This window comes from Leptinotarsa decemlineata, unplaced genomic scaffold, assembly GCF_025532065.1.
Source record: "Leptinotarsa decemlineata unplaced genomic scaffold, Ldec_3_MD MMD2_tig00026328_RagTag_RagTag, whole genome shotgun sequence".
Taxonomy (NCBI): domain Eukaryota; kingdom Metazoa; phylum Arthropoda; class Insecta; order Coleoptera; family Chrysomelidae; genus Leptinotarsa; species Leptinotarsa decemlineata.
In genome coordinates this window covers 5,431,912-5,457,430 of record NW_027412688.1, presented here as the reverse complement: position 1 = coordinate 5,457,430, position 25,519 = coordinate 5,431,912, and the positions used below count along the sequence as shown (strand labels likewise).

At 35.9% G+C, this 25,519-nt stretch overlaps 2 protein-coding genes and 1 long non-coding RNA gene across 4 annotated transcripts; 2 read left to right on the top strand and 1 right to left on the bottom strand.

The window, feature by feature from the left end:
* The first annotated feature begins 1,094 nt into the window (after positions 1-1,094).
* LOC111503410 (cytosol aminopeptidase) lies at positions 1,095-2,911 on the top strand. The gene has a single exon (XM_074182125.1). It carries the CDS (start codon positions 1,215-1,217, stop codon positions 2,817-2,819), a length of 1,605 nt encoding a protein of 534 aa, XP_074038226.1. The 5' UTR covers positions 1,095-1,214; the 3' UTR covers positions 2,820-2,911.
* Positions 2,912-3,265: 354 nt separating this feature from the next.
* LOC111503409 (uncharacterized) lies at positions 3,266-21,667 on the bottom strand. 2 transcript variants are annotated; one of them, XM_023157705.2, is made up of 6 exons: positions 21,513-21,667; positions 14,688-14,906; positions 10,585-10,749; positions 8,816-9,023; positions 7,572-7,767; positions 3,266-3,746 (listed from the first exon to the last, which is right to left on the bottom strand). In XM_023157705.2, the coding sequence occupies exons 2-6, from the start codon at positions 14,868-14,870 to the stop codon at positions 3,545-3,547; spliced, it is 954 nt and encodes a 317-aa protein (XP_023013473.1). In that variant the 5' UTR covers positions 14,871-14,906; positions 21,513-21,667; the 3' UTR covers positions 3,266-3,544. The 2 variants fall into 2 exon arrangements, with proteins under 2 accessions (XP_023013473.1, XP_074038454.1); XM_074182353.1 differs by lacking the exon at positions 21,513-21,667 and adding an exon at positions 21,472-21,489.
* On the top strand, positions 10,748-14,906 carry LOC141485516 (uncharacterized). Its single transcript, XR_012467259.1, has 2 exons — positions 10,748-14,410; positions 14,555-14,906. It is a non-coding gene; the product is annotated as an uncharacterized lncRNA (long non-coding RNA).
* Positions 21,668-25,519: the final 3,852 nt, after the last annotated feature.

Sequence of the window (25,519 nt, the reverse complement as noted above, 5' to 3'; positions counted from 1 at the left end):
AATATATAGGTATTCATTTTTCAACTCAAACAAATCTATATAACAAAACAAAAATAATCTCAAAAAACCGCACTTGTTTTGCATTGAAAAAAGTCGTTTGAAACTGTGGAAAACAGTGATGCTTGATGTTAGCGTTGCATAAGTCTGCATCAAGGGTTAGGTTAGGTTAGGTCCAAAGTGAGTGGGTCTATTCGACCTTCTACTGCAACCCGCAAGGGTTTATAGTGGCCATACCTATTCACACTAGACCAAATAAACCCAGCTTCTTATGAATCCGATTAGTAAGGCTCTGCCAAACTTTAAAAACCTAATTTGGTCCCCAGCAGGGCAGGCACAAAGTATGTGCTCTGCTGTTTCATCATTTTCCAAACAGAGGCGACATACACTATCTTCCGGCAGTCCGAGTCTCTGCATATGATGATTCAAATGACAGTAACCTGTAAGAAGGCATCGTAGTTCCTACTGTTGTTCATCAACTGTTTGGTATCAAAAGCTTCGAGTGGTGAATAAACATATTGGAGTGAGCCAATCCTGGAAGATTCTGCCAGAAGTCCATGAATCTTCTTGCCATCCAGGTATTCAATCTTTGTTTGGCAAAGCCTAAAGTGATGTCAATGACAGGCTCTGGTCCGATGAAGCTGCTTGCAGCACCCACCTTTGCAAGGGAGTCAGTAGCCTCATTGCCTTCCAGGCCAGTATGGCCAGGAATCCAGACCAAAGACAATCTGTTAAGTCTTCCTATCGCACTTGTTTTGTATTGAAAGTGAGTGGAGCAAATCACTCACGTCAACCTTCAGTTCAATTCTCAAATCCCAAAAACTTTCACATCCTGTCTAAAACTCATGAAATGAAATGTTGAATCAAATATTCTTCGAAACGGCACATTATTTCCGAGAGCATGTGTTAGATTTCTATCAAACAATTTCAATTTTAATATTCATTTAATTTTCTTTAACAAACTTTCGTGAATAGGGTTGATAGTTTCAAGTCTTGACACTACCCAAAAATTCTCATTTGACGTGATAATTCATGATCCTGTATAATATGTTGGGTTAAATAGTTTGACACATTAAAAATAATCTCGAATTGTGAAACAAAATGTGAATTGCCAAAGGAACCAATAAATAAACACCAACTTATTTCGATTTTTCTTTGCAAAAATGTCTTAAACTGTAGTAAATTGTGAGTAACCCAATAATTAGTTGATAGATGACATGGCTTTACCCATACGAGTCATAAGAAATCTACTGACGCCAAGATTTTCATCGCTAAGAAGAACATTCGCAGATAATGGACCAGCCTGTGTCAAAAAGGCCGCAGAAGATCCTTGCAAAACTAATTACCATAAAGGTTTAGTTGTTGGACTATACACAAATCCAGATGACCTCTACGATCCAGGAAAGTTGACCCCAACCGGTGAACGATACGATACCATGGTGTGCCATAGATTATACGAGTTGTTGAAGTATGCTGGTCCCCCGGCAAAACAAGGGGAGGTTCGCGTCTTTTACAATATTGATGATGAATTTGCTATGGTTGCCGTAGTCGGACTAGGACGTGAGTGCCAAGGTTATGACGTATTCGAGCAGATGGATGAAGGTAAAGAAGCCATAAGAATAGCATCTTCCACAGGATGTAAAGCTCTCCAAAAAATGTCAGTCAAAAGGGTCTACGTAGAAAGTTTCGGGCACGCTGAATCTGCCGCAGAAGGTGCAGCACTTGGGGTATGGTTATACCAAGAGAAGAAAATGAAGAAGAATCAACTATATATTCCTCAGTTAGAACTGTATGATGATTGTGACTGGACCGGTTGGCAAATTGGGCTACAGAAAGCTGCAGCTCAAAATTTATCAAGGCAGCTCATGGACACCCCGGCAAATTTAATGACACCTACATCTTTCGCTCAAAATGCAGTCGAAGTTTTGTGTAAATCCGGAGTCAATGTAGAGGTTAAAGTTCGAGGATGGGCTGAAACCCAGAAGATGTACGCGTTTCTGGCAGTAGCGCAGGGATCGTGCGAACCACCAATATTTCTTGAACTCAGTTATTACGGTGCCTCCCGAGATGAAAGACCGGTGGTTTTGATCGGAAAAGGAATAACATACAACAGTGGAGGATTATGTTTGAAACCTTGTAATAAACAGAGGTTTATGCGTGGCGATATGGGAGGGGCTGCCTGCGTCTTAGCTGCTTGTCGTGCAGTGGCCGGTCTTCAGCTACCTATCAATGTCAGAGCTTTGATTCCACTGTGCGAAAACATGCCCGGATGCGCAGCTATGCGCCCTGGAGACATTGTAAAAGCTATGAATGGCAAAAGTATTAAAATCGAGTCTACAGATACGGCTGGTAGACTCTGTCTTGCGGATGCACTGGTCTATGCTCAGAACTTCTGGCCAAGATTTATTGTCGACGTAGGGACAATGACAAATGACATGAAACACTCGCTTGGTCAGTCAGCCAGTGGCGTATTCAGTAACTCAGAGGCGTTGTGGGAATATATGCTAGCTGCCTCGATGCACACAGGAGACAGAGTTTGGCGGTTTCCGTTGTGGGACCATTTCACAAAGCTAGTGAGCAATCATCATAATGTCGATGTGAAGACGTATGGAAAAGGTGGGAAGCCCAGATGTGGAGAGGCCTGCAAAGTTGCTGCTTTCCTTAACGAGTTTGTACCTTGTGGTGACTGGCTACATTTGGATAATTATGGCATTATGGTTTCTAATGGAAAAGATTATCCATACCTTCGTAAAGGAATGTCTGGCAGACCCACACGTACCATTGTTGAATTTTTGTCTCAGTTAGTATGTCACCGTGAATAAAATAAGTATGTGAATTGTAACGAAAAATATCAGAGAATAAATTTGAACTGTCTTATTACACTTTAAGAATGATATAAACGATGTTTATACAGTCTAATTTGATTTATTTGGTCCAACAAAAAGGAGTATGGAATATTTGTTGTTTGAAAGAATCTAGAGTGTTAAATTAACCAAAAAGTATTGTTTCCTTCTTTACTGAAACGTTATAACTTTTTGATAACAAAAACTTCAACTTTCAAAAATTTGTGGAGGAATTTGAGATTTATATTTTAAACATTTTAAATAGACCTACAAGGTCAGTCGGTACTTTCAGATTTTAAATGAGAGAAACATTGAGAGAAATTGATTTTTAGTTTTGAGCAGTGATTAAAATTAACAATAATTCTATGTACCCCTAATATTTGATTTTTTTGTGGTTAGGTTATGTTAAAAAAAGACAAGTCACAAACTTTGTTACTATTTATTTGGCGAATACGACAACTTTTTGATAACATCTTCAACCGAAGAACAGATTTTAAGTTGAAACAAATCTAATCTACATTGAACTTTGTTCAGCAGGGATTCGCTGATATGACAATATTCTTCTCATAACCCATATTTTCCAGCGTCACTTCTCTCACATGCTTTTTTTTCTCTCACAGAGATGTAATTTGTATTTTAGTTTCAAAAATTGCATTGCTACTACTTCCACTGCTGATCTGTTGATGACCAGCATGCAGCTATAGTTATGTCTGAGACGCTGCCAAGGAAGCACTGGTGGACTCTTTGATGATATGTGAAGTCTTGACTTTTTCTTCTAGAGAGTTGTACATCGGGTATTCACAGCACATAATGAATTTCAGAAACTGCGGAACTTCCTCGTAGATTGATGGGGGTATGGGGATGAGAGGCGAGGTAGATGATTTGTAGAATCGGTATTCCGTAATACTGAAAAAGAAAATAGATTTGGAAAGTATGTTCATTACAATCATACCAAATGGTCTAATCTATAATGTACATTCGCAATGCAATACATGAATTGAAGACATCTAAACGAACATTATTTTAGACAGCATCTTTTTTTAAGTGAATGAAAATAGCAAATTCAAATCAAATGTAATTATAGAATTCGTCAGCATGCATTATTGATAAAAAAACATAATGTCGGTCCACAAAGACCCCTAGATACCAATTTTGAATGAAATCACATAATAATATCAAACCTCAATCGTAATTATGAATATTCATGATTTCTAATCGAAAATTCTTTATATCGGACCTCACAAACCATACCGGTTGTTCATCAAATCTGAGAATAAATCACAAATTTCTTCATCTGTCATTAGTTCATTGAAATAATTTAATTTCAACCCAGTAAACCACGCGCTTTATTATAAAGCCATACATAAATAAAAATCTAGTAGGTGGTAGAAAAACTGGCCTCATTTTCATAATCATTAATAATAAATCAGATTTCGTATAGGAACTATTTGAACAGAATACATTTTCACCTGAAATGATTCATTTTATAAATATATATATATATATATATATATATATATATATATATATATATATATATATATATATATATATATATATATATATATATATACTATCCCTCCGATTATCAACCAAACCAACCGCCACTGTTTTATGGTCCAACTTACTTTCCGTAAACAAACAAAGTTAGACTGCCTTCAATGTAAGGATGGAAAAGACCTCTCTATTGTCTTTTGTTACTCTGATATATGCATAGTGAAATATTCTTTGAATTTGACCATCTGAAAACTTTCGCAGATACATTTTCTTCATTTTATTACATAATCTAGGTATATGACAAGAGCATTCTTACTAATGAGTTTTATTATAAATATATTAAGTTTTTAATATAAATATAGTTCTTACCTCTCCTCTTACATGTTTGTGTATAACTAACCTCAAACCGATGTCAAGTAAAGGTCCAAATTCAGGCTACCAGTGGCCATCTATTCAATATTTCTTATTCTTACTGTTTACATTCCAGAATGGCGAGGAAAAAAACTAAGTACACACCTAAGAATATAAGGAAGAACTGGAATGAAGTGTGCATGGAGAAGGCAATTCGTGCCGTTAGACTTTGTTTATGTTTTCTCAGTGTATCACTCCTAAATTTAGACCTAGCCCAAATTTAGACCACACTTCAAAAATATGACATAAGGCGAAACATCGGTGTATACCAGTGAGGATGGCAGTGTTCTATGTAAGTGCAATTTGTTACCATTTATTTAAAGTAGAACTCATGTGAATGATATCTGATTTTTATTCCACAACGAATGTTTGAAATACAAACTGAGTAGAGAAAAGTATCTTCTGTATAATTCAGTGTTCATATAGAAGTATTTGTTTCGAAAGAATTTTTTCTTTCGTATAATTCAATGTTTATATGAAAGTACCTGTTTCAGGAGGACTTTCTTTCAGTTTGTGTCTGAAAGTTACTTCTTTGCATGATCTACAAATCCATGTATAGAGTTACTTCCTTCCTTTCTTTGGAAGACTCCCTCATTTTTTTTTGTATCAAGATGGAGTAATAGAAAGCCAAAAACTTTCTTTTCCAAAAATATGAGATTTTGGCATATAATTTGTTTTGATGCAAATCTTCAAAATAGTTTTATTTTGTAATTTTTTAATATAATGAACTTAAATATAACCTTCTAAACGTGCAATTTATTGCTAGTTAAAACTATTTATATTTATTTTAACATAGTTATGGTTAAGAAAGTAAACGGCAGCCCGAATTTGCACCAACTCCTCTACGGAGAAACATAGATTCTACCTGTTCTTTCAAATGTGCTCGAAAGAGCCATTGAGTCTCAAATAGTACCATTCATAAACTCGATAAAATTATCTACCAGCGAAACAATCAGGTTTTCGGCCAGTTTACAGCTGTAGCTCTGCATTGACTGATGTGTCAGATGATCTTCTGAGGGGAATGGACGAAAGTAATGCAACGATCCTGGTACTTCTAGACTACACAAAAACGTTCGATATGTTGAATCATTGAATTCTATTGGCATTTTCTGTGCGAGCTTGCGATTTGATAATATCATATCCTAACGAACAGATTATAGCGAGTATCCTACTACAATGTATCCTACTATACTACAATGATCACTTACCTCACACCGCGGGGTACGTGATCATTGGATCTTGGATCCGAGAATCGTGTGCCCTGAGCAAGCGCAGTGAGCCAAGAATGACAGCCTTCTGCATCTGTCCGGCTAAGATTTCTGCCTTAGTGCGGCAAGCCGGTATGATTTTGAGATTCGAGAGTAGAGAGGGCATCATTCCACCAAAGACTCCAATAATCAGAACAACCATCTTGACAGAGTGATCTGGATAGAGTCTGCGGAGTTCGAAGAGAAAAATCTCGATATTTTATCCGTTTTTCCTCCTCCGATATTCTTCTCGCCAGGAGTTGAAAACTCCATGACAAATATCATTTTGCTCTGGTGGTCGAGAAGGACTACATCAGGCTTATTAGCCTATATGAGCCTAACGGTAGGGCAACTCCCGTGTCAATACCGTAAGAGTGCTGTAGATGGTAATGTAGCGCTCTTAGGGCCGTGTTATGTCGATGGATATAGCCCGAGACCGCATATGCTGGACATGCTGATAGCAAGTGCATCAGGGTCTCGGGTGCCTCGCAGCAGGCCCTGCATCTTGTGTCAGGATGGATACCCATCACGTGACTGCGGTGTACTAAGGTGTTGAAGACAACATCCTGGCAAGCCATGATGAACCTCTCAGTTTCCGACTTCAGCCCACTCGACCTGAGAAAAGCGAACGTCAGGCGCTTTTTGATAAGCCAAGGTCTCCAATGTTATTGAAGAAGACCCCATGCATTGGCTTATCCTTGTGTTTTCACAGAAGTGTCAAAAACTAAACCGAGTTCATCAGCTGCTCGGGCAGCTGCTCTAAAGAGAAATGCTCCAATTCCTGCTCTTTCATGATCACGGACCATGCAGAGAAGGGGATCCGAACTCCTGGACGACTTTACAGGCCATATCCAGTACCATTCTGTCATGTAGACACTCCAAACTCAAAAGTCCACGGCCTCCCTGTTCTCGGGGGAAGTACAACCGTGGAAAGGACGATTTGGGATGTAAACTCCTATAGAGATGCATCATTTTTCGGGTATTTACGTCGAGTTGATACATCTCTTCCCGAGTCTACTACACTACTCCAAACGAGTATAGTAAGATTGGAATGGCAAGCATATTTGTTGCAGCAATTTTGTTCTTCCCCGACAGTTCCGATGACCATTTCTGTCGAATTTTGTGCTGATACTTGCCGCGGGGGAAGTGCTTCACTGCTGTTACCTGTTGTGAGTGGCGTTGTTCCCCCCGAAGTAAGTATACGTCTCTCCGGCATCCAAATGGTGTAGGATGCTTCCATCCTCGAGCTGCATATCCTCTCCGTAGTCCCCGCATCGTCCTCTTTTGAGATGGACCATTGCACATTTGTCTATCTCGAATTCCATACCAATAGCATGCGTGTACTCTTCCATCCTCAAGGACTGATTATTATTATCATGAATAAGTGAATTTTAAGTAAGTGACTTTCACATTTAAGAATATAGATTTATTTTATATTATGATGAATCAAATGTTCATTTTGAGCACATGTGCGTATGTATAATTTTTGAAAGGATACTACATTGAATCAGATTTCAATTAATTGCATTAATTTACTTTTTATTTATCAGTGAGACATTTTTGAAAGAAAACTTACTCTCTGTATTTCTCATCGGAAGACTTTTCCAGAAGTGGGATTCCGGATAGGAACAATATAATTATTGTAGTGAATAGTGGTGACATTATTGCAATCCATTCTACACCCTCAATCACATTAAGAGATATGACAAATATTCCCCACCACAGAACTATTTCCCCAAAATAGTTGGGATGTCTGGACAGTCGCCACAATCCTGAAATGAGTATATTTTTGAATTATCAGCAGTGAAATTCGAGTACACCGTTATTTAATATAGGTAAAAAATTCCTTGCATTTATACGAGCTAAAAGTTGATCAACTTTGCATTTGTAATGACTCTGTATATGAACCTGCATGAAGATATTAAATTGACTTCATCGATCTTTTTTAGGCATTTTAATCTTCCATAATTTGTATAAAGTTTTCCATTACAATTTTTATTCTTTCAGATTGTGAAAGGTGAAAATACCTAAAAAATAGGTTGATAAGAAACAGATTTTATTGTCGAAACATTTTTTTCTATTACTACTACATAATTTTATATGAGCTCTATTCTTGGGCTCAGGTTTCATCTAGGTGCCTTGCATTGAAAGCTGCAAAAAAGACAGGAAGCGATTTCTCATTCGGTGATAGATTTCAAAACGTAGCTTTGCAACGGACCTTCTTTGGGATCCTCATTTATGTTTGATATTTGTGGGTTGAGACTTCAGTCGATTTCATACGTGTAGATGTCGTCTTTGTGAGGGGGGATATCCTTGCTTACTTGAAAATTCAAGGTTCATGAATTCACGGTTTTGACGGCGAAGTTATATCTGAGAGTATACAGTTTGAAATCAGAATTATCAATTAAATCATTGAGAATAATTATTCTGAAATGTCACGTGCTAATTTACAGTTGTCAGAATCACATTCACAGACGCGAGTGTGAATTTGCAGCAAAAAATATGAATTCAGTATAGACGTGTCTTTCTAGTTATGAATATTTTTCAATAAATTCAAGTATATTTTCGAAATCTTCAATTGGACTTATATCTTGAAATTGCATTTTGAATAAAACCATTTGGGTTTTCATGAACATATCTTTAGTTTGTTTATTTCTTTTCATCAATAGTCGCCCATTCATAATTCCAATGATTTTTTTTAACTTTTTCTATTCTTCAAAACAATCATTTTATTTCAATTGATGGGTGATTTAAAAAAAAATCAACACTAGATATTTTTGTGAGATATTTACGTATAATCATAATTTTTCTTGAGCTTACCATCATTGCACCATTTTCCCTGGTTGTTGGGATCTTGTCTGAATGAAAATTTTTGTAAATCCGCATACGTTTCAGCAAGAAGTCCAACAATAAAGAATGCTGTGCCAGTCGAATCCAACGTCGTCATGGTTTTAGGAGCTTTGGGTATTGAATGCCTTGGAGAATTAATTATTATTACTGGTAAACTAACGATGTACACCCAAACAGCCTGTAAAATCAGATAATTAGGATAGTGAATTTATTTTACGGCCAGTACGTCTTCTAGAAAAATTATGTAGACAACATCTAACAAAAATCCTCAGAATCAAAACATGGAGCGTAGTTCATTCTTTGCCTATATAAAACGTTAGCTTTATGTAATACAAAAACTGTTAGGTAAGTCAGTTACTTTTAAAATTTCCCGCGCAATAACTTAAAAGCAATAGTGCTGCCGTCTTTTGCCATTTGTTAAAAAACACGTGTCAAGTGTCAAATCTTCAGAGCAAGCTGCGTCACGGCTGTATCATTCAGTTTGTGTTTAACATTAGAGTTTCTGTTTTCCCGTCATAGTACGTGCGTTCAATTCAAGATTATTTATCCAGTGATAGTTTTATCTGTACCTAGTTATATCCGTCATCAAGATGTACAAGCTATTTACGAAAATTTTAGAGAGAATTAAAAAGGAGTGCAGTATTGCGTAAAGCAACACATGTATTTCCACGAATAGACACAGTTCACTGCGCCGGAACGGAAGCTGAAGCCATTAGAGAGACAAAGTGAAGAGCACCATTGAAACTAACTTCGCGACGTATAAAAAACCGTAGAGTAATGATATATTTTTTAATACTAGTAAAACTAATACTCACACCAAGTAAAGACTTGGTAGATACTAAGAATTCTGAGCCAGCAATTTCAATGGTTAAGGAGTGGTTTTCTTAAGTACCGTTGTGGTCACAATAGCATGCACAAGTGAAGCCAAACTTTCAGGTCTGCCAAAAGAGGTCATTTCACTAGATATCGTCGGTAAAATTCTTAATTCTTCCAAGGAGCAATTGAAACTGTGGGTATCGCAGGGTGAACATGCACCAAAAAGGGTGTAGGTGGGTTTACTAGCCAACAAGTTCATGGAAGCAGTTTTTTGAGATGCACGCAGTGTCATTCACATCGATTACCTCGAGAACGGTAGAACGATCACAGGTGAATATTATTCAGAGCTTTTAGACTTGAAATGGATTTGAAGCAAAAACGACGGCATTTGGCGAAAAAAAGTACTACCGTCAAGGCAACGCATGGGAACACACGTGTAAAGTCACGATGATAAAAATCCATGAATTGGACTGTGAACTACAACGCTATCCAGCATTTTCTCTAGATTTAGTCCCCTGTTTCCAAATTTAATGCAATGGTTCGCTGGTAAGCGATTTGGATCAAAAGAGGTATCATCACCAAAGAAATCGCCTGTTTTTAGGGGCACGAATACATATTATTTTGAAGGAATTAAAAATTTAGAAAAACGTTGAACCAAATGTATCGAGCCGAAAGAAGAGCATGTTCAAAAATAAAAAGCTTATTTGCCTTTTCAAACAACCCTCTTAGGTTAGGCCCTACGCCGAAGAAAATTACTGTCTCTCCACGCGTGTTTCGCTAACCAAGTTAGCATCATCAGGAGATGACTAAGACAGTATAAGTGTTGATGCGAAACGGGCGTTGGAAGAAAGTATTCTTTCTGGTGTGGAGAAAGTGTTTTCAATATATTCATTTTGAGTGTTCACTACTTCTTTTTTTCTTACCTGAAATGTCCAAAAAATTGCAAACCGTATATTGTTGCTTCTCTTATCGTCAAACTGTTTATCTCTTCCAATTTTCATTATTCTATACAGAAGATATCCTGATAATCTCATACCCCACAAACATACAAATATAGTAACCATTAATTGTCTACTGTCGTAGCTTTTCTGTAACAGAACAGACAAACATGAAATCAGAATTCAAATGTTCAAGAAAAGTGTAGAAAATAATGTTCAATAATCCCAACTGATGAAGAATAATGTTTTTTTCAACATTCTGAAAAATGTAAAGAGGAAACGTTTTTTCTGTTCAATTAGAAAATGTTTAAACTGGATGATACCAATACCCCAAAAGGCAGTTTCCATCTATCAGATAGTTTATAGTTTGAACCTATCTAAGGGGGTTTCAATTCTTTGTTCATTCCATAGACTGTGTCGTCATAAAGGAAATTGATATGCTCATATCTAACCTAAATCTTGTATTTGTTAAGGACCCCTAAGGTTGAACATTGCTTTAATTGTTGAATCCTCAAATTCATTGCATTACAGGGCCGTATTGAGGGGGTACAAGTGGGCAAATGCCTTCCCCCGAAAAAAGTAAATTCTAAAAAGAGTTTTGTACAACTTAATGAATCATTCAAAAAACATAAGATGGCGCACATGAATTGTTCATTCAATATTAGGCAACTGAGTTTTGCTTCCCCTCCAGGAATAACTCCTGAATACGTCCCTATAACATGGCTTATCAAGACTATGATTTCAATCTCATAGATTTATATTTATGTGGAATGAAGGAAGAGAATTATATATAGGTATCTCAGAAGTTTACATTTGGAAGAATTGATTTACCAAATGCATTACATTCTTTGAAAGACATTTTTTGTGGGGGACTCAATATTTTTTACTATTTTTTTTCGGTATATTATCTTAATCTAAAAAATAAAGCTAAATCAATAGAGAATCTGCTGAAGTGTAATAAAGGGCAAACTGAAATGTTCACCCCGAGAAAAGTTACTGCGTAATAAAAACCACAGAAGAGTCCAATTAGTCAGTAACTTGTCGTATTCATGAACTTTGCTGCTTATAAACAGAAAAAAAAAATGAAATTTCAATACTTAGCTTTATTTGGTGGTCGATGTTTTGGAAAACAATCTTTTTTCGTTATCAAAATCCAAAATTCACTTTTCGCTTCAAATTGTAAAGAGCTTTCATTATTTTGACATACGTCATAAGAATGAAATGAAATGTGATAGTCCACAGGAATACATATAGTAGATGTTTTTTCGAGAATTCAGTTAAGGTTCATGTTTCCATTTTCAGCCTCTCTGAAAGAGGAGATAACTATAATTGAATCGGTTTTAGAGCAGAACGCATATCCGGAGCAGTTTGTGGGAAGAGCTCTCAATAAAAATGGTAAAAGCAATACACATCATATCGAGATTCCACAATTATCACAAACCCAACAACAATTCACATACCTACCTCACAACTAACGTCATAACTTATATTTCAGGGTTGTTTGAGAAATTGAGACGCATCGGTCATACATATAATGTAGGAACAACTTTTAGAACTACCAACACATTGAGATCTCTTTTGACATAAACTAAACCCGATAATACGGTTGAAAAAACCAAAGACGGTATTCACAATATATGTTGTTCCTGTGGAAAAAGTAAAGATGAAACCTTTTAAGACCCCTAGATGTGAGAAAAAATGAACATCGTGAACATACAGTGTGTAAAAGCCAAATGGAATAAATTCATTATTTCGGTTAGTGTACATATTTAAAAAAATCCCGAAACATGTCAATTATAATTTGACATTCTTCAACTCAAAAATGGCACCCCTACCTTCAACCCCCGTCGAGTGACAGGTACAATCCCCAATTTTTTGAATGAGAAGTACAGGTTTGTGATATATCGTTTGAAAGGTATCTTCATTCTCTATACAAAAATGTTATCGCTTTCAAGTTTATTGCAACAATTAAGATAAAATAAATTAAAATTATATGGTTACCGAAATTCGATAAAATACACTCAAAAACTAAAATGTAATGCAAAACGTAATGAAATGTACAATATGAAAAAGAACTATGGATGTTAACGAAGATGTTCAAAATGTTCACCGCGAACATCTCAAATAGTCTACTCTCAAATAAAACTGTCTTCTAACATTATTTAACATATCAGGCGTGACCGACCGAATCGCAAGCCTTATTCGTATTTCACTGGAACTTGGGAGTTTCCTGGATCGGGATATGAATTTGATAAACTTGGAATGACATCATTTTGAAGTAGTGCCAAATAATTATCGGCATTCAAGTTGCCTTCAATGAAAAAGGGACCAATGATATGGTTTCCGACAATCCCTAACCAAACATTAACCTTTTGGGGGTATTGCGTGTGTTCTTCTCTCATCCAGTGATGATTTTCTGTTGACCTTTAGCGACAAAATTTGATTATTAGCATGACCGTTAAGAGACGAAGTAGGTACACTCATCAGAAAACATAACGTCTTCTAATTGGATGATATTGTTATCCAACATTTCCATCATTTGCTCACATAAATAAGTTCTATCAAAATCGTCTTTCATGAGCTTTATAGCGATGCATTTCATTTTCTTTTAATATGTTAACTATCGATGTATATAGCTCGATGTATGTGGGTTTTCCCAAACTCAAGTATCACATTTAATTTGAGTTCATCACTCATTGCATTGGCAGCTGCTTTTTTATCTGCTCCACATGACCAAGCTCGCGAAAATGCTTCTCTATTTTGCTTATTGTTCCTTGAGATATGGGCGGTAAATTAGGAAATTTCTCATGAAATAGGCGCGCTACTTCCTGTAGTGTTCGGGTTTTATCTCTGTAACAAATCATTTGTAAAACTGTTATTTTATGCATTCCCGTTGATCTAACCATTTGTCAGACTTGAAGTTAACGAACTTTAAACTTAAATTGAAATACTGACAACTAATGTTGTAACGTAACATAGAAAACAATTTGACAAGGCGTTTTAAACTAACGTTGCCACGGACATTATTTACAGTTTTTCAAAGGATACCATCTAAAAAGAGCATTGCTATGGTTTTTGCTTACTTTCTTATTATCAATACCTCAACATGAAATAAGTTTTGAGTATTTTGTAATAAGTTTTGAGTGTATTTTATCGAATTTCGGTAACCATATGATTTTGATTTATGTTATCTTAATTGTTGCAATAAACTTGAAAGCGATAACATTTTGAATAGAGAATGAAGAGACCTTGTACTTGTCATTCGACGGGGGTTAAAGATTGGAGAGCATTTTTCCGTTGAAGTATGTAAAATTATAATTTAAATTTGACGTGTTTCGGGATTTTGTTGAAATATGTACCGTAACCGAAATAAGTAATTTATTCCATTTGGCTTTTACACACTGTATAAGGAGAAGACAGATAACAGGATCGGGGATAGCGAATCATATTCTAAAATCATCTGGTGATTACGCTATAAAATGGAGTGAAAGAAAAATTATCATCAAAGAAACTCATGAAAAAATTAGAAAATTCGAAGAATTCGCATATATTCTTTTAGCAGGTAACAGGTAAATTTCAAATAGCTCTGTGGAAGTGGATCGTACCTGGAACCTTGACTGAATTTTCAAAAAAACATCCAGTATATGTATTCCTGTGAACTATCGCATATGATACCTGGACATTATATTCTTTTGAAGTATTTCAAAAGAATTGAAGTTTATGCTTCAAGATGAAAATTTTACAGTGAATTTTGAGTTTTGATAACGGAAAAAGATTGTTTTCCGAAATGTTGACCCCTAAAGAAGGCTAAGTATTGAAATTTCATTTCTTTAAATTGATTCATGAATACCACAAGTTACTGACTAATTGGACTCTTCAATGGTTTATATGACGCAGCAACTTTTCGGAATGAGCCGGCTGTTTCTCTAATGATTTAGTTTTGTTTATTTTTCAGGTTGTGGTTGTGCAGTAATATTAGGAAAGACTTTTCTCCTGGACGAATTTTCAGAACTTGAGTGAAAACATGCGAAAGTAGCCATCATGAAATTTTTCTGTGAACAATTACGTACCTACGTGAAAAAACTTACCCTTTCTCCTTGTCCGAGCAAAAATGTGAGCACAGCCAAAATGATGAAATTTATTCCGCCTGCGAAATCCGTAATTTTGTCCATTTGAAAAGTGGCTGCTATCAGAAAAAATATAACTTGCATGCTGATGGTAACTATAGCACTTATTGCATAATGGTCCTCATCTAGGATTTCCACAGCCATTTTCTTGATATGGTGTTTTGGAGTATCTCATTCGTCCTTGAACAAATATTTTTTATAAAATCAATAGTTATTTACCGTTTCTCTAGGCGATAGAAGGCATTATCTAGTCTCGTCTTGTCTCAATTTATCTCGACTTCTCTTGACGAGAGAACATCCACCTGATATTCAGAAACGTAAAAAATATATTCAATTGCATATTTTCTCCGGTAAGGTCGACTTTGAAATTGAGGTTCCGCAGGGCTCACTCCTTGGCCTCCCAGTTTTATTTTTATTCTACATGAACGATATTGATAGACTTGACATACCAGCGGCATGTACTATATACGCCCTTAGTTGTCACGAGTAAGGATCAGTTTGTAGTAAAAGACAATTGTGGAACAACCATAACAAACCTGAATGAATGGTTTGGCGCCAACTCATTTTTCATAGCGGACAGAGATAATGTGGAAAGCTTATCTTCAGTGACATCGAAACCAGTGAAAACCCAGAGAAGTTTTTAGAAATGTATTTGGATTAACTTTCTTATTAGTCAGCGGGCTATGCTTGAAGACTGGTAGTAAACAAATCCAAAGAAATGAACTTTAAACGTTCAAGCCAGTCTCGAATTGCATATGCAGGGAATTTTCTGTGAAGACTCCTGCACTGGCGTCTGTCGGATATAATCCAACGTCCTTCGTGGTATTAGCCAGGGGAGTATTTGTTTTCTGATAGGCGTAAGTCCATTCAACCTACTGTGTAGGTATATTCGAGACTGGCTTGGACGTTTAAACTTCATTTCTTTAGATTTATTTGGATTGATGTTTGTCGTGGAAAAAACTTTGTGACTGTTCGATTTTTTGGCCTAATTCCATCGCATTTAAATTGAGAAATCTCAGAAAAGTACTGATTATAGATATGCTACTCAAACTAACTATGTCCAGGCCTTTAGTAGGATTTAGTGTGAATTTTGATTTTCTGGAGTTCATCTTCTGCAGAAAAAGATGATTTTATTGCCAAAAAAGGGTATTGAGAAATATGATTGAACTCAAAAGTAGATAGATATTCAAAGATTTAGGGATCTTTCATGTTTATTTTAGAAATATGCCTATATGTTTTTAGAAATATCGAAAAATTCAGGGGCAGCGATTTTCAAAAAACCTTTGAAAATGATTCTTGTTTATGTTTTTACTGTGTGGATGAGTTTTTATGAATAAGAAGCAAGAAGTCATGTATTGTCTCAAAAGAAATAAAAATTATTATTATTATTATAATTTGCAGTAACCAGTTATGACTTTTCAAAGAAACACAAAAGTGAGGTAGGTACTCAAAAGGGATCAAAGTAATACAGTGTGTAACAACGAAAACTTAACAGAGCCGTTTTTGAATATAAAAAGTAAGATTTTTAAAAAAGCTCGGACACGTCGATTTCTGATTAAAGGGGGACACCTTTCAGACTAATAAAATGTTTTGTAGTACGCACCCCCTCGGAGGGGTGCGTACTACATTTAGATAGGTACCTTATTTAGATAGGGAAAGTAGGTCGAGTGGCACCTTGTTTTAAAGGTCTTTCGAATACCTTTACATCTCCGTTGAAAAAAAAATTTTGTAACGATTAGTTTTCGAGATAATTTGAAGATATAAAGGTATTTTTATTGAGTTAATCTTTTAAAATAAATCATATTGTTTTAAAGGTACAATTTACATTCACAACTTTCATAAAAAAAATAAATTTTTGCTTTTTATGACAACCTGCTAATACGTGTCCATTTGATTTCGTAAAAAAGTAAGAATTATTTGTTTATTACGAGGAGATTTTTTCGGGGGATGGGGTTGGTTACCACCCTTACATTTTAGGTAAATTGAGTGGCACCTCCTTATGAAGGTTGCCTTTTGACGTGGATATTTTATGCTTCTGATAAAAAAGTGAATCATACTAAAAACTTTCCTACGCAACGAATACAACCTGCTGATTTCCTTGAATGCTGATAACACAGAAAAGTTTAAAAAACTGTTTTAGGGTTAATAAATTCCAATAATTGTTTTAATAGCACACACAAAAAAAGTAACATCTAATAAGGGTAACTCACATAGGAAATTTAGAGTAAATGTTCGAAATGTGCGCCATTTTACTCCATGCAACAATGAAGATTTTGTTCATATTTTGCTCTTACATTTTTCAACATCTCAGGAGTTATAGCTCGGCATTCATCAATAATTCTACGACGTAATTCATCCAAATTGGCTGGCCGTGTAGCATAAACTTTAGACTTTAAATATCCCTACAAAAAGTAGTCCAGTGGTGTTAAATCTGGTGATTGTGCTGGCCATTCAATTGGACCTCTTCTGCCAATCCATTGTCCTTCAAAATTATTATTCAAAAAATTTCGAACCTGCTGGGCATAATGGGGTGGAGCACCGTCTTGTTGAAAATGGATAAATTCATCTTGACATCTTGGATCCTGTTCAATTATTTCAACTATACGAGGTTTTATTGCCTCTTCAAGAAGTTGTAAATAAGAATCACCGGTTAAATTTCCATCAATGAAAAATGGACCTATAATATGATTGCCTAATATTTCGGCCCAGACATTCAACTTTTGGGGATGTTGGGTATCCATTTCTGCGTATTGTCTTGGGTTTTAATCCGACCAATAACGGCAATTGTGACGCTTCACATAACCATTTAAATAAAATGAGCTTTCGTCCGAAAAACAGCAGCACGGAATTTTGCATTAATATCTCACTCATGCCCTCACAAAACTCCTGTCTTCGGTCAAAATCATCCTCATTGAGTTCATGAACAAGTTTAATTTTGTAAGGATGGAATTTTTGAAATGAAACACAAAATGATGGAGTTTTTTCATCCAGAGGTCAAAAAACTATTTGTCTCCGTACTTTCATTTGGAACTAAAGCATATAATTTTAGATATACATGTTAACGATAAGAGATTTTGAAAGAGCATCTCAACCAGACCCAGTTCGTTAAGCAATTATATATCATTTTGTGATAAACAATTTGTAGATACACTGGAACCGTGTATATTTCCTGTTAAAATAAACACAGAGAGAGTTTACTTACTGCTAAAATAAGCAACCTAATAATAATCCCACCGAAATATTACAGTGTAACCTGAGTCGTCCAAATGAATTGGACAACGAATTGATACAGAAACCAGAAACGATGTAAAAATAAATTCACTTTTGTTGAATGAGATGTTTCAAATGAGGATTGAAGTAACTACAATTCGAATACAGTTCAGGAGGCAAATGATAGCAGGGGAGCCCACGATGCAAAATGGGGATTTACTCCAGCGTCATTGAGACATATCAGGTTGCAAAACTTAGATGATAAGAAGAAAAAAAAAATGTTATATAATATATACCTTTTCATTGATGGGGGAAGCGACTATAGATTTTTAAATATGTAAAAAATACTGTTGCATGGACATACTCGAGCGCGTCAGATATTGAAAGCAACAATGTCCTACGTATTTTTAATAAAGTTGGTATGTTAATCTGATCGTTTGCATGATGTGGGTGGTTGTACGTAAGGGTTAAAAGTGAAAAGAAAAAAACATTAATCGAGCGCGACAGATTTTCTAAGAGGGTGTTAAGTGCAACAAAAAAAAAGCTCTCATTCAATAATCTGACGATTTCGATCTGACGCAAACTCACGGTCTTTATTATAGTGTGCAAAACAAACTCGCCATTTTGAAATACTCAAGCGCGTCAGATTAAGATATATATGGTTCATCTTTATGTTTTAGACGTGCTGTCTCATAATCTGACGATTATCTAGAGGGATTCGCTTAATCTGACAAAAACAATATTTTTTTAATTTTTTTTTTAATTCATTGAACTTAATTAATTGAGAAGCTCAGGAAATAGCAGGCAAATAAACAAGTGTATGTTTTTTTAAGTAGAATACTTGTATTTATAAGACAATAATTAAAAAAAAATGCTTAATAAAATTTAATTTTTCATAATCAATTGATTAATTGATGAAGAAAAGAGAAATTGAACTTTCTATGTTTTTTACCACTTTTATTTGTAACTTACGTTACTGGTAAAACTCCTCTTTTCTTCATTATGATTTCTACCACGTAGTAACGGCTACATCCATCAATTAATTGATCTTCATCACGAACGAGTCTCTGTGATCAGCTGTGATGGCGTCATGGCAACATAATTCAGAGTGGGGACGGAGAGAGAGAGAGAGAGTATTATATAGAGAAAAAGTCAATAGAGAATAGAGTAATAGAAACTCGGAGAGGGAAATATAGGTATCACACAGCTGCGCGCATTAAACTTTATCGACGAATTTTAGTTATTTCGGCTTGCGGAAATCGTCAGATTATATATTTTTCGTTATCCTTGAATTATTTCCTTCGAAATAAAAAAAAAAAATACTATGCTCGAGAATGTCGAAATGACGTTATTTTTTTACAACTTTGCTGCCCTCCCCTTTCTTTACGTCACTCTCAAATTGTCAGATTACTGGAATATACACTTTTTAGCAGGTAATTAACTCACCCTACCTTAATCTGACGCGCTCGAGAATTTCTGATGATCAATTTTTTTTACTAATCTGATCCTTTATTCCTCACAGGCGGACTTATATATGGGGCTCATATTTGGTGGAGGTACTTAACCGAGTACAAGGTATCCCCCTGTATATTAATCTGCCGCGCTTTAGTAAATCCCGAAATCCCCTTTTGGTCTCCCCTATTATGAGGCCAAGCCAACGTTGCTAATGAGGTACTTTTGCCACACAACAGATTTCGTTCTGTGCTTGCAGTCAGGTAAACAAGCGCTTAAAATTATATTATAAGATGTCGTGATTTGAGGTATAGAAGTACCGGTGTTCCTTATAGGCTCCTTTATGAAGATTTTTCGTGTGTTCCCAGGTGTATTTTCTGTACTTTTTGGAGCAATAAGTTAGAATACCAACCGAGTACAGTTAGGGTCACCCTGTACAAAGAGCCACTTCTGTGAGTGATAGATATTAATGTAAGAGCTGTTGTGATCGCATATGATTGGGATTATATAAACTAGGGCAATCGATATAATATATACGACTTTGAAAGGAAAGGAGGTGAAGGAGTTAAGTTATCAATATAAATATGTTTCGTATAAAAGTTTTAGATATCAATACTTTGTTTTTTTTCAATAATCGTCTCATATACTGGGCATCTAGAATAATTCGGAATTTAACAGAAACGAATTTTTATAACAATTGAAAAAATATAGGATTAAAATACTCAATCAATTAAAACTATGCTTTTTTGTTCAAGAATTAGTTCTTATTGACAAAGAGATGAGTGCAATTACTTGTGGTAAATATGTATAGGTGAAATTCAAGTATATAATTCAAAATATAAAATAAAATTTATATATTGAAATATATTTCTAATATAATTTTTAATAAAATGAAGGTTAAAGAAAGGGAAACAATGAGTTCAGTACATTACAAATCAGTAAGTTAGGGTTAGATCATTATATGTTAAGCTTACTTGAAATTAATAAAATAATAACACAGTAGGTTTGTTTAATTGAGATCAGAAAATTTCATTATAGTATTCCTGCAGGTCGTAGAATGCTTTTAGCATGAGGAAGTATTTTACTGCCTTTCTAAACTGCTTAAGAATATTCTTATATAGGGTGTTCTTATGATATTTGGTTTATCCAGTATTAAAAGAAGAGATTTGAAAAGGGATTTATATCTTCATAAAAAATAGACTCTTCAAATTTGTTTCAATTGAAAATGGAGTCGGTTGAAAGAATCAGCTTTATGATATTTTTTTGGCATAACTTCTGAACCGATTAGAATATACCCATTAATTTGGAAAGCTCTTTTTGGGGAATCCGAATATGGGAAGCAATTTTTGGGATATTATTCAAAAAACCCAACTTCGATACTATTGTGGGTAATCAGACAAAATAAAGTATGAGAAGAATGATTCCGTAGTCAAAATATTTCAAAAATATAAAAGTAAAACCTGAATAAGAAGCTGATCAAAATATTCTGCAGGCTGCAGTAAGCCCAAAATCTTCATTCGAAATATATTTTGGCAACTTCATTCCTATGCCTCAAACTTCTAATGGAAACTCGATGTGATATCCTTGAGTTTGGCATGGCAGAAATTTTGGAAAATACCGTTCATTAATTGTGAAACCTGAAAAAAATGTTCACCCTGTCGTGTGAATTTCTGATATTCAACGAGGTGGGTTGACATTAAAAATGAAAACGGTTATATTTCTCACCCTCATTTCTCCCTGACTAAAATCCGAACTCCCTCAAGATTTCCGGACTATAGGAGATAATGAAGTCCAAGGTCACAGCATCCCACAGATCGATACTCACTCGAAACTGTGGCAAAATCAAGAATCGAAAATATAAATGAAACTTTTTTGCATCTCACGAACATTACCTGATAGAAAATAATGTACACAAGATATAGACTGCACGAATTTGTATGCATTTATTTGATTAATCGCTTGTAGGGTTAAGAAATGAATAATGTCTGCATGTCGATAACATTCTAATCGATTTCAAGCGTATCGAATTATTAAAAAAGTTAAAAGGTGGTTAGGAATGCAATTAGACACCTAATACACTAACCGTACACATTCTCAGGTACACCTGCATTAGGAAAAACTTACAAAACATTGTATGAATCCAACTTCGCGACGCATGCCGCAGATGCTCCCACTCCACCGACGCCAGGCTCTGAACTGAAACTGCTGAACTTTGCGGCTATTCGAGATGAATATTTTGGAGCACGAAATTCCAATTGAACGCGCTCCTGCATTGAGCATGCACAAAAACAGGGGCAATATACTCCGTGATATTTTGAACATGATTACACTGTGATTTTATCAGCGATAATCTAACGAAAAAGTGTGGTTCGGAAAACCATTACAGGATATATACAGGGTGTTAATGGGTGTTTGGACAGTATTTTCGGCAAAATCGGAGTTTTCATTTTTGTTAACTTTTTCATCCAGAATTTCAATTGATGAATAATGCAATACATTTTTGGAAAAAATCATTTGTTCAAGAACTCCTCTGAAGAATGAAAATTAGTGGAACCTCCTAGTAAAGCCTACCTCCACGTATTTACACCCTGTCTGCCTAACTGTAAGTAGGTAGGGTGAGTGTAGGCCTACAGCACTTAGGCCACATGTGACCCATTGTACATCCTCCCAAGGAGTTGTCCTCCTACGTCATCGTCCATCCTGTCCTTTCCAGGAAGGTGGACAGGTCTCTAGGAGACATCTTTTTTATATCGGCAGGTGTAGGCCAAGACTCGTCAAACACACACTCTCTCATTGACGATAACTCCGGACATTCGCATTGAACATGTTTGACAGTTTCATCTTCCTGTTCACACATCCTGCATAGAGGTGTGTCCACTAGCCCCATATTGTGGAGGTGTTTCCTTAGTTGACAGTGGCCAGTCAGAAATCCTACTGTTAGGCGTAGATTTTTCCTGGTCACCGCCAGATATGTCTTCGGCGCCAGCTTCCTAGGGTCGCCCAGGGTGATCTTAGCAAGAGTGCATCCTTTGATTTCATCCCATCTCTTTAGGGATTGAGCATAGGTATGATGTTTGGCTAGTTCTACAATTGTCGAAGTCATCAGGCCGTAGGTGCCACTGGGTTCTAAAACTCTCAGTCCAGCCGCTTCCTTGGCTAAAGAGTCGGCAATTCGATTACCTTTACTTCTATCGTGGTCTTTAACCCACCTCCGGATAACGTTATTATCTACCGAGGCTTTGGCTAAATCTTGGTGGCACTCTAGTACTAGTCCTGAGGTAACTTGTCTGCCTATGCCTAAAGCAAAGTAAAAATAATCAACCAGTAAGTCAACTCCCACTACTTTCATTCATAAATTCACAAAGATCTCGGTGACCTCGAAACGAAGTGCGGGGCCGATTTCCTTCTTTTACCATAGGCGTGCGCTCATATAAAAACGAAATTTAAGGATATTTTAGAATATTTTGTGGCAAGTTACTTATTCCGTACGGCGATTTCACCGGCTCTTCAAAAGCCCAACCCTTGAAACATGCGATCCACATATGTATTGATGTCACTGTCCGGCCAGCCCGAGAAAAAATCCGGCCGTTGACCATTTAGAAAAATGTTCAACGCAGTTTTAAATGTGTATTTTCTTTTTGTTTCATTTTCTTTCTCTCTTGTCTCGAATGATTTTTTTCTATAATGTTGGTAGGTACATATAATATGTGTTGCGAATAATTACTCATGTGAAATAACAAAAAAACAAGATTTTGGGGATGTCGTTGAAGTATAAAGAATGGCCAAATCTAATAATGGTGTGTCGTCTGTCCCAGAGGTTCCTAAAATTGAAAATAGCAAAAAGGTAAAAGGTATTGTTTAATAACATAATCATTATAAACGACATTATCATACCTATATCAGTACGTTACTTTGATGTCCAGATAAATATTGTTGGTATAGCATACTGTCGTAGAATTGTTTTCATATAGCTACTTATCATCACATCATTTTCAGAATGACTACCACATAAACGATAACTGCTTTTGTACAGTCTGTAGCATGCTTCCAGCCATATTTTTGCCCTAGAATAAAAATCATAACGATTGAACAACTTATTAGGTACTTACTTTCCTTTCGTGATTTTTTGGTAATCTATAAAATTTCTCACTACAATTGTTGGCCTTGTTTTTGCAATATTGAAGTAGCAAACATTTCCTGACTTCTTTCATCATGTCTTTTTTACATCTCCCATTTTCCAATCACTTAATAATAAAACAAACAACAATAACCAACTACGAAAATTAAAAACAATAATAACAATAGCGAATGAAATAAACACGATATCAATTTCAGCACTGAACGCGTTGGATGAGAATCTCATCCTAAGAGCGGTTGAAGGTCCCCGGCAACTCGGGCGGATCACGTGGTAAAAGAGCCTACTGGTTGTATTATTCTACTGTGCCTATAATCTACTTCCTTAGGCAGCGAAGTTATGAATCATTTTCAAGTAGCTGTTTCATAGGCGTACATATAATTGAGTTGGTTAAAAAATGAAAAATGTAGTATTTATTTTGAACATTCAATGTTGTACGATTTGATGTAAAAATCCATGGAACACTCACCTTGATAATTAATAGAATTTTTTAAATTGAACACCTAAAATTGTTACTTTTTAATGTATTACATTTTCCCTGGAAAAGAAGATGACGGCATTAATCGATCCTATCTAATGGTACTTTAATTAGGTACACCTGAACAATATGAATTAATGATAAAGCCCTCGTGTCCTAATCAGTGTGGTTTTTAGTAAATCAAACTTAGTCTCTGAATTACAATGGCTATTTCAGTTATCTCTCCAGTAAAACGAATGAGCAAATGTGCTTTTTCTGTTAACAAAATGGTTATTATTCTCAATGAAAGTGACACTCTCATACATCAAAATCCTTCGGATGTCATTGATACTTTGGTGGAAATGTGTTCGCATATGAATGAGGGGAGTTTCAAAATCGATTATATAAATTCAAGAATAAGAGAAAAAAATTGAGCTGTGAAATCCCCAAAACCAGCTTAAGGAATAAAAATTGTAACTGTTCATGTAAACTGTAAATTTGCAATTAGAAGAAGAGTAAATTCATTTCAAGAAAAAAAAAGGCCAACGTATGTCTTCAATGCTAGGCAGGCATAAATTATGGAAAATTTTGAAGAAATTGAATTCCAAAAACACCTTCAGGCTCTGGTGCAGGTGTTTTCAGTTGCAGACCCATCAGGACAGAGATATATCAACCGGCCCAGGGACCTATGCGACTCTATTTCAAGCGAAAATCTATGCTATTGAATTGTGTGCGGAGAGATTGGTAGAATCCAACCTTACTCACAAGACAATAAAAATTTTCTCGAGCAGCCAAGTGGAGTTGGAAGCTTTTGGTTCCTATAGAGCAACGTCTAAATTGGTGTCAAATTGCCAAAAACGACACTCCTCAATAGGAAGACTTAAAAAATTGTCTGGTTTGGATTGCCGGCCACACTGGCCTGGAAGGCAATGAGGTTGCTGACTCCCTTGCAAAGGAGGGTGCTGCAAGCAGCTTCATCGGACCAGAACCTGTCCTTAGCATCGCTTTATTTTTTGCCAAACAAACATTGAACATCTGGATGGCAAGAAGATTTGAAGACTTCTGGCAAAATCTTCCACGATTGGCTCACTCCAAGGCGTTTATTCACCCTTTGAAGCTTGAAACCAAACAGATGTTGGACTACAGTAGGGATGAACTACATGCAGGAATTCCCCCGTTAACGGATGAACAACTTTCTCATCCATCCCACCCCAGCCAGGTAGGGGTATCCCGTGAAGGGCGGCACTGATGTCTAAGGACTTCATGCCGTCATACAATTAGTTATGAACCCATTGGTCCTTCTCGAGACCAACAATCAGTCGAAAAGGTAGGGGAGCTGGATTCCAAACCTGAACGAATCGAAGATGATCTTCTGACATGCAGGAAACAGAATATCATTGAGAGGCTTCGACAAAACAACATACTATTTGATGAAAGTATGGTTAAAAATAACTATAATCCATGGTATGTACAAATGAAATTTGTTTCCTTTGATGAAAGTGTGGTTGAGAAAGAAATATTATCCAAAGTAGGTACGTT

Excerpts from the sequence above, each read along its gene's own strand:
- LOC111503410 (XM_074182125.1), top strand. The coding sequence starts at position 1,215 with ATGGCTTTACCCATACGAGTCATAAGAAATCTACTGACGCCAAGATTT.
- LOC111503409 (XM_023157705.2), bottom strand. The coding sequence starts at position 14,870 with ATGGCTGTGGAAATCCTAGATGAGGACCATTATGCAATAAGTGCTATA. Across the intron at positions 9,024-10,584 it reads CAATTTTTTGGACATTTCAG|GCTGTTTGGGTGTACATCGT; the intron begins GTAAGAAAAAAA and ends CTGATTTTACAG. Across the intron at positions 3,747-7,571 it reads TCCGATGAGAAATACAGAGA|TATTACGGAATACCGATTCT; the intron begins GTAAGTTTTCTT and ends TTTCTTTTTCAG.